Raw genomic sequence first — 9,599 nt, 5'->3', positions numbered from 1 at the left:
GATGCAGGCCGGGATGCCATTGGCCTTCTTGGCCACCTGGGCACACTGCTGGCTCATGTTCAACCTACCATCAACCAGTACCCCCAAGTCCCTCTCTGCCTGACTGCTCTCCAGCCACTCTGCCCCCAGCCTGTAGCTCTGCCTGGGGTTGCTGTGGCCAACGTGCAGATATATATTGGGTGGTGGTGCAAGAAAGTTCAGTTCTCCCACATACACAAAAACCATGGCTGAGTCAGTCGGAGGAGCAGATGGAAAAGAGCTATGTTGACAAGCAGAATGAAATGTGATGAATATATACACAATATACAGTATTTACAGTATAAACAAAGGTATACAGCAAAGAATGTGACACAGGAAAACCTCCATCGAGGAGGGTCCCTCCAGAAACTCCTTTTCCCCTTTCCTCTTTTTTTTCCCATAAAGGGTTAGAGAGAGAGAAAGGAATTATTGGGGAAATTCTGTTAGTTCAAAGCCCATGCTAAGGGAAGAAAACAAAAGAATTAATTTCTTATCTCATTAGCTGAAGGTCAGCCAAGCACAGAGAGAGAAGCAGTTGTCCAGGCAGATGGAGTCAGCATCCCTGGATGTGTTCAAGAGGGGATTGGATGTGGCACTCGGTGCCATGGTCTAGTCATGAGGTCTTGGGTGATAGGTTGGACTTGATGATCTTTGAGGTCCCTTCCAACCTTGCTGATACTGTGATTCTGTGACTGAAACAGACAGACTGACTGAGAAAAGCAGACTGAGACTCAAACTAAACTAAAGCTAAAATTTAAAGTTTCATTCTCACTGACCTACCGATCTGTGTAGCCTAAACCGGTCACATATTGGCTGTTAGGCATTGCCTGGTACCCCTGTGTCATCCTGGTTTAAAACATCCTTGCTGGATAGTAGTCTAAGACTGATTGGCCTCACTGTGTCAGTGACTGCAGTGACTTCTCCTCCAGTGAGCTCTCAGCCACCCTCCCAGTCCAGACAGACTTGAAGCTCTCTCTGCATTCCTCATCTTCCTGAGATCCTCTGGCAGTGTCCTCAGCCCTGCTGTGCTGTGCAGAGGAGCTGCTCCTGGCCAGAGCTGTCTCCTGCAGCGCTGCCTGCTTGCCAGCTGCTCCCTCCAGCCCAGGAGCCTGGCATGGCTCAGCAGCAGAGGATCAGCCCAGTGGCTTTGGTGCCGAGTCCATGAATCTCAGAGACTGAGAAGCAGTACCCGAGTACCCCCAGGTCCCTCTCTGCCTGGCCACTCTCCAGCCACTCAGACCCCAGCCTCTGGCACTGCATGGGGTTGCTGTGGCCAATGTGCAGATATATATTGGCTGTAAGGTATTGCCTGATACCCCTGTGTCATCCTGATTTCAAGCATCCTTGCTGGATAGTAGTCTAAGGCTGTGACTGGAATCTCAGGAGTAATGCGATCTACTGTATTCTGATTGTCCCCTGGTACTCCACTCTGGTGAGGCCACAGCTCAAGTGTTGTGTCCAGTTTTGGGCACCACAATCCAAGAGAGATGTGGAGATGCTGGAGCCAGTGCAGAGGAGGGCAGGGAAGCTGGGGAACGGCCTGGAGAATAAATTCTGATGAAGAGTGACTGATGAAGGCTGAGGGAACATCTTGTGACTCTCTATAGGTGCCTGAAAGGACATCATGAAGAAACGTTGATGTTGATCCCTTCTTACAGGTAATTAGCAACAGAACAAGAGGGAACAGCCTCAAGCTGCAACAGGGGAGGCTTGGACTGGACAGTATGAAATATTTTTTGTCACTGAAAGAGTGGTCAGGGACTGGAATGTGCTGCCCAGGGGGGTGGGGGAGTCCCCAACCCTGGATGTATTTAAAGGTGGTTTGGATGTGATGCTTGGAGATACGATTCATGAGTGACCCTTGCAGAGTAGGGTTCTGGGTTGGACTTGGTGATCCTGAGAGTCTTTTGCAACCTGAATGTTTCTGTGAGTCTGTGACACTTCTACCAGCTTCTAAGACTGTTAGTGATTCTATTTGCTGTTTTCAGCCAGTAGTTTATTGTCCCTGTGCTGGTAGATGGCATCTTACATATGCCTCACTTGCTGAAACTTAATCTTCTGTTCACTCTGCTAGGGTTGTTCTTGGAGGGGTTTGCACTTCAGAGGCTGTGTAGACTTAATTTGTCTTCTGAAATCTCTTTGTGCATTCATCCCAGCTATTGAAGGGAAAGAGCAGCAGGCATGGGACAGTGGAGGACAGGCTGCAGTAGGGAAGGCCAAGGGTTCTGTCAAGCTGAGAGGCCTAACAGGACCAAGATCTTTGTCCCCTTGGCTCTGGCAGTTGCCTCTGCCACCAAGGCCTGTGAGGAGAAACTTGGCTTTGAGGCTTTGAGGTTCTTCTATTCCAAGGGCAGTGCTCAGGGCTTGGCCTTTCTGCTTCCTAGACCAAAGGCAAGTTTTTCTCCCTTGTACTTTGCCTTTGTCTCCCTGCAATCCTGGCCTCTAACAAGCTGCTCTAACGAGTCCCTGGGGAGCCTTTGTCAGTAACAAGCCTCAGTGAGGCCAATCAGTGCTTCAAGATACTTTGGAGTTTTCTTCTGACTTGGACTTCTTGAGAAGCTTCTTGGCAGTACCTTGGCAGAGTCTCCTGGCAGTACCTCAGGATGATGTAATCAGCCCCAAATACTCCATGGGGCTCATTAAATACTGCTGAACCTCTAATTATTGCCAAGGTTTCTGCAGCTAATTGGAGAGGTTTTTAATTGCAAAAAGCATCTGGTAAAGGATATTTTTAAAGGTACATTTTGTTACTTTTCGGCAGCAAACCACAGCAAAACCTGACAAGGTCCTACCCTGCTCACTGCTCACCCTCACTCCCCACTGCAACCAGCTTAGCTCAGAACCACAGGTGAGGGACAGGATCTGCCTTGCCAGGGGCTGGGGGTCAGGGCTTGGCCCTTTGGATCAAGGAATTCCCTCCAGGTTTCCTCAGCTGTAGAGCCACCTTGAAGCTGCTTGTCCTGACCTGTCAGCACTGCCTCAGTTCTCTGCTCTCACCACAGCCTGGAGATGCTTCAGTGCCTCCTTGCATCCACTCTCTCCTTCTGCTCTAACCAGACCCTGGGGACACCTTCCCAGTATGCTCCACTGGGACCCATTAAGAGTAGAAGAAACTACAGAGTTTGAATCTGACTTTGACTTCTGCAGAGGTTTCATCAGCTTCCTCTCAGTCCCTCAGGTTTAGAGGGCACCAAAAGCCAACCAAGCAGGTATTAAAACACCATGGGCTGGTCCTCTGCTGCCCAATTGGGCCACACTCCTGGGCTGGAGGGAGCTGCTGACAAGCAGGCAGTGCTGAAGGAGACAGCTCTGGCCAGGAGCAGCTCCTCTGAACAGCAGGGCTGAGGACACTGCCAGAGGATCTCAGAGAGATGAGGAAGGCAGAGAGAGCTTCAAGGTCGCCAGGACTGGGAGGGTGACTGAGAGCTCACTGGCGGAGAAGTCACTGCAGTCACTGACACAATGAGGCTGTGGGTGCAGGACACTACAGCTGTAGCTCCTGGAGGCATCTCCATCTCAGCAGCTGATGCTCAGCTGAAGTCTCCTGGAGTGTGCACACAGAAGGAGGACCAAAGCCCTTCACTTCCATCCTGTGAGCAGCAGTGATCAGAGCTGGGTAAGGAGAAGGCTTCATCCCCAGCTCCTCTGCTTTTCTCTCTTCCCTTCACTGTCTCTGTAGTACTGCAGAGCTGTTCCCTATTTCTCCACCTCGCCATGGGACTCCTGTTCCCTGGGACTCTTGTTTCCTGGGATTGGGCTCTTGGTCACTTTCTGTTCTGACTCCAGAGGAATCTTCATGGCAATTCTGGGTCCCTGCTGCACTTGAAGCTCTGATGAACTCTGAAATTAGTTGGTAGTGATGGGTAATGAGCTGATCCATTCCTCCTGAAGCTCAGCGGGGAGGTGTTCTATGAGCACTGCAATCATTGCTCTCAGAGAAGTGCGCTCTGACTTGTCACTGCCTTTCCCTTCTTGGACAGGTCTCCATGGCCAGAGGCAGCAGATGGCCAACAGCAGCTCCATCACCCACTTCCTCCTCCTGCCATTCTCAGGCACAAGGCAGCTGCAGCTCCTGCACTTCTGCCTCTTCCTGGCCATCTACCTGGCTGCGCTGCTGGGCAATGGCCTCATCATCACCACCATAGCCTGGGACCACCACCTCCACACCCCCATGTACTTCTTCCTCCTCAACCTTGCCCTCCTTGACCTGGGTACCATCTCCACCACTGTCCCCAAATCCATGGACAATTCCCTGAGGGACATCAGGGATATCTCCTACACAGGATGTGTTCTCCAGTTCTTCTTTTTCATCTTCCTAATGTCAGCAGAGTATTTTCTCCTCACCACCATGTCTTACGATCGCTATGTTGCCATCTGCAGACCCCTGCACTATGAGACCCTCCTGGGCAGCAGAGTTTGTGTCCACATGGCAGCAGCTGCCTGGGCCTGTGGGGCTCTCAATGCTCTGCTGTACACAGCCAATACATTTTCCCTGCCCCTCTGCCAGGGCAATACTGTGGCGCAGTTCTTCTGTGAAGTGCCCCAGATCCTCAAGCTCTCCTGCTCCACATCCTACCTCAGGGAAATTTGGGTAATTGTCATTGGTGTCTCCTTAGTCTTTGTCTGTTTTGTGTTGATTGTGGTGTCCTATGTGGAGATCTTCAGGGCAGTGCTGAGGATCCCCTCTCAGCAGGGACGCCACAAAGCCTTTGCCACCTGCCTCCCTCACCTGGCTGTGGTCTCCCTGTTTATCAGCACTGGCTTCTTTGCCTATCTGAAGCCCTCCTCCTTCTCCTCCCCATCCCTGGACCTGGGGGTCTCAGTTGTGTACTCAGTGGTGCCTCCAGCAGTGAACCCTCTCATCTACAGCCTGAGGAACCAGGAGCTGAAAGCTGCCCTGAGCAAATTGATCCCTGGATGCTTTCAGAAGCAATAAACTCTTTGTCTTCCCCAGCAGAGCAGTTCTGATGTCACTCAGTGCAAGCCCAGCCTGGCTGCTCGAGTTCTGGCTGCTGCTGGTGCTGTTCCCCTTGTGAGAATGTTGTTCCCACATAAATGTCTTTCTTCATACCATTTCTGCTTCAGTGTTGTCCTGTCTGGTGTGACCCAGGGGCTGCAGACATGAGGAGATGTGCTCCCTGTGTGGTCAACACAAGAAAGGACACTGCAAGGAGTTGTTTCTCTGAGTCCCTTCCTCCAAGGCTTCTGTGGAGCTACAGGGCAGTGCCTGTGTGCAGAGGTGGAGGGGCAGAGTCCCAGCACAGCAGCAGTGCCAGGGAGCCCCAGAGCTTGGGCTGTCCTCAGTTGCTCTTTCTTCCCTTCCAGCCTCTCCTGCTGAGCCGCTGTGCTGGGGCAAGCCCTGAGTGCTCTGGCAGCTTGGGCACTGTGCTGCTGCTGTGTGGCAGTGCTGGGACTGTAGCCAGGGAGACTCCAGGGCTGCTTGTTGGATAGAGCTGTGCTCCAGAGCAGCACTGCCATCAGAACAGGAGGTCTCCTCATGCCTTCATACCCCAAGCCCCTCCCATTACCAACTGCACCTACTCAGAGTCCAAACTGGATACCCTGACCCCCTTCCACTATAGACTTAGCCCAAATATTAGTCCTTTATCCCCTCCCAGTACAGATGTGGTCTCATCCCTGTAAACGCTACCTCATATTGTCTTCTTCCTCTATGCTCTTGTCCCATCCCAGCACATAATGTATCCCCTGGCTCCCTTCCCAGTACTGAATGTATCCATTTCAGTACAAACTGCACACCCTCATGCCCTCCCAGTACAGTCTGGGCCCTGCCCCGAGTCCAAACAGGATCCCTTTAATCCATCCAAATACACATTAGGCCTTGTCCCAATAAAAACTCCATCCTCTGATTGCCTCCCAGTACAGCCTGGACCCCTCACACTCTAATCAGTCCCCACCATCCCTGCTCCTCCCCTGAAACCAGTCCTGTGCTCTAACCCACAGGCAGTGAACTCATCCCTCAACTCACCCCTCCCACCTCAGCCTCTCCCACACCTACCCCTGACCCTGACTTTGTAATCATTGTTCACACTGGTCCAGGCCCTTACCCTTGGCATTGAGGCCTTGCCCTTTACCCCAACCCTCAACAGATCCCCAGCCCAAGCTGTGCAACTCAGAGCTGGTTCTCCCCTCAGCCCTATGTAGCACACTCAGCAGGACACCAAAGCCTCTCCTCAGCCTTGGCCTGAGCCACAGACTTGAAGGACAGATCTGAGCCCTCAGCCCCAATATTGACACCTCAGCCCCAGTCCTCCAGCCTCTGCTCTGACTCCTCACCTGCATCCCCTCCCACTCTTGAGGGATTCTGCTTGGCCCCTGGCACAGGGCAGGGGCTGGGAGCTCTCAGAGCAGCCTCGTGAGCAGGAGGTGGTCTGTGGCTGAACAGCTCACAAACACCAGGAGCAGATGGGTAACAATACCGTTGGCAGCTCATCTGTGCCTCAGGATCTCCTACACAGCAGCAGCCACAAGGCTGGGAAGGGGCTGGGAGGTCACTGCTGGCTCAGCAGCTGATAGGGCAGCAGCAGGGAGAGGGCAGCAAAGGGACTGGGATGTCACTTCTTGATGCAGCAGCTGAGAGGGCAGCCCCTGACTCCTGCATGGCCTCTGCGCTTTTAGCCTCCCAGCTGCCAGAGGCCCCAGCAGGCAAGAGAAGTCATGTGGTGGGCAAGGGACTTATGTGACTCCCTGTCCCTAAGCACCTGGTGGCCCCTGCAGGAAGAGCCTTGGAGGTGGGTTGTCATCTTCCTGCCACCTGAGGGCCTGAGGGGATAGCAGCAGGGACAGGGCTTGGCTGTGGCTGCTGGAGAAGCTGAGAGGCAGCAGCAGGGACCTGCCTTGGAAGGCCCTGCAGAGGTTTCTTGTGCCTGCTCAGCTGCCAGGCCAGAAGCAGGCTGAGGCCTTGGGCCAGCATTGGGACATCAGGGATGGCTGAGGAGCAACTAGGACAGGAGGAGGCACATGGCCAGGAGGTGAATGTGAAGTCACTGTAAAATCCAACCCTTGTGTATCATTGGCCAGCAGCAGGCCCAGGGCTGGGCTGGGGACTGCTAAACTGAGAGGCAGCAGCAGGGAGGTGCCTTGATTATTGCTTTGCAGCTGGAGGTTCTGCTCTGTGCCCAGGCAGAGAGGACTCTGGCAGGGACCATTGCCAATGGCCTGGGATGGAGCAGAGCCTGAGCAGAGCGAAGAAGGCCAAGTGCAGCTGGGCTGTGGTAGGAGGAGTGTGGCCACCCAGACACAGAGGTTGTCCTCCCCATGCACTCAGCACTGCTGGGACCACATCTGCAATATTGGTGTCTGGCTGGGGAGTTCCTTAGTCTGGAGGAATGGAGAGGTACTGCAGAAGCTCTACAGGAAATCTGCCTGGATGGAGTTTGGAGACTCTATAGACAACCTGAAGCTGCCAAGCATCTTTAGCCTGGTGAAGTGAAGGCTCAGGGGTAATGTGCACCTGCTTGAAGGGGGGTGTCAGGCAATGGAAATTTTCTTGGTTGTGGACACAGAAGGAAGCCTTCAGAAAGTGCAACTTAAAGGTTCAGAGTGGAGGTCAGGACAAAAAAATGTCACTCAGAGTGTAGAGCTGTGGTGCAAGAGGTGACCCAGAAAGAATCTGGGGATCCTTTGTGTGTCAAGGAACAGGCAGGAAGAGTGGAGAGCCCTGAGTGAAGGTGTGGAAATGTCAGGGGGAGAGCTGCCTGGGGAAGACAGATGGATGTCAACAGCCTGAAGGGAAAGAACTGCAGGCATGGGACAGGGTAGCACAGCCTGCAGGAGGGATGGCCAAGGGCTCTGGCAGGGCTGAAAGGCTCAACAGGGACAAGGTCTTGATCCTCTTCCTTCTGGCAGCAGCTTCTGCCACCATGGCTGCTGAGAGGAAGTTTTAGTTGGAGGCTCTCAGGATCTGCCTTTCCAAGACCTGAGGGTCAGAGCTTGGCCTTTCTCTTTCCTAAACCAAGGCCAGGGTTTGTTCAGCTGCACTTTGCCTTTGTCTGCCTTCAATCATGGCCTCCATTGAGCTTCTCTAACCACCCCTGGGAGGCTTTGTTGCTAACGGTCCTCAGTGAGGCCAATTAATACTTCAAGGCACTCTTTTTTTTTCTTCTGACTTCTTGAGCAGATTCCTTCAGTCTCCTCTCAGTGTGTGAGGTTCAGGCAATGATCCCCAAGTGTCCTAAGAGCTATTTGTGTCTTTGCAGTTTTCTTCAGCATTTCAAAGTGCTCCTCACAAAGCTCCTTTATTATTTATTTCATATCAGAGGTAGAATATTCTGTTAGCTTTCAGTTCAGAGCAGAGATGATAATTCACCAAGTGACACTGACCCAGGCTATCTCACCAGGACATCTGCACCTGCAGGGAAATCTGTCTTTCAGGTCTGACATTGAATGGACAACTTTGCTTCTCACTCTCCTCAACCTCTCCATTGCTGTTCCTGCCCAATCCCAATCCAATCCAAGGCTTCCCAGGCATTGAAGCCTCTGGGTTTTGCCAATATCATGTACACAATGCCAAGGCACAGTATCTTCACTAGTACAGGTTGGGCTGTCTATATCTGTGGTAGGGATTCACTCCTCTGTCCATCAGGTCCATGGGCAGTAGCCATCACTAGTTCCATGGGACTAAATGATTGAATTTTGGGGCTTCCATATATTCCTCATCAGTTGCTGACAGTAAAAACTGCTTCTGCCAACTGTGAGCCCAGCTGTGCCTTGAGCTATCAGCATGTCTTTTCCTAAGACCATTGGTCTGTTCAGCTACACCATTAGCCAGAGGATAATATGGGGTAGGGAACATTCCTTTAATTCATTCTCCTTGCACCCAGTCTTGCACTGTGCTCACTGTGAAGTGTGATCCATTGGCACTTTGGACACACTCAGGCACAGGTAGAATGCTGAACCATTTCTCCAGTAAATAAACCTTTATTAGAATAAAACCTTTATTAGAATAAACCAAACCAGGTTGGAAGAGACCTTCAAGATCATCGTGTCCAACCCATCAACCAATCCAACCCACCCAAACATCTACCCATGGCACCAAGCACCCCATCAAGTCTCCTTCTGAACACCTTCAATGATGGCGACTCCACCACCTCCCCAGGCAACCCATTCCAATGGGCAATCACTCTTTCTGTATAGAACTTCTTCCTAACATCCAACCTGAACCTCCCCTGGTGCAGCCTGAGACTGTGTCCTCTTGTTCTGGTACTGGGTGCCTGGGAGAAGAGACTATCATCAGCCTGTCTACAACCTCCCTTCAGGTAGTTGTAGAGAGTGATAAGGTCACCCCTGAGTCTCCTCTTCTCCAGGCTAAGCAGCCCCAGCTCCCTCAGCCTCTCCTCATAGGGCTTGTGTTCCAAACCCCTCACCAACTTTGTTGCTCTTCTCTGGACTCGTTCCAGCAAGTCAACATCCTTCCTAAACTGAGGGGCCCAGAACTGGACACAGTACTCAAGGTGTGGCCTAACCAGTGCAGTGTACAGGGGCAGAATGACCTCCCTGCTCCTGCTGGCCACACCGTTCCTGATGCAGGCCAGGATGCCATTGGCCCTCTTGGCTGCCTGGGC

General features: G+C 52.3%; 1 protein-coding gene across 1 annotated transcript; it reads left to right on the top strand.

Moving 5' to 3' along the window:
* Positions 1–4,021: 4,021 nt before the first annotated feature.
* Positions 4,022–4,924, top strand: LOC137456890 (olfactory receptor 14A16-like; the record flags this gene model as incomplete). Its single annotated transcript, XM_068168579.1, has 1 exon — positions 4,022–4,924. A coding segment is annotated over exon 1 (903 nt), but the record flags the coding sequence as incomplete, so codon positions are not given.
* Between the last annotated feature and the right edge of the window lie 4,675 nt (positions 4,925–9,599).

The sequence above is a fragment of the Melanerpes formicivorus genome, unplaced genomic scaffold, assembly GCF_026170545.1.
Source record: "Melanerpes formicivorus ecotype bairdi unplaced genomic scaffold, bMelFor1.0.p_v2 SCAF_142, whole genome shotgun sequence".
NCBI classification, from domain to species: domain Eukaryota; kingdom Metazoa; phylum Chordata; class Aves; order Piciformes; family Picidae; genus Melanerpes; species Melanerpes formicivorus.
This window is presented reverse-complemented; position numbering and strand designations above follow the sequence as displayed.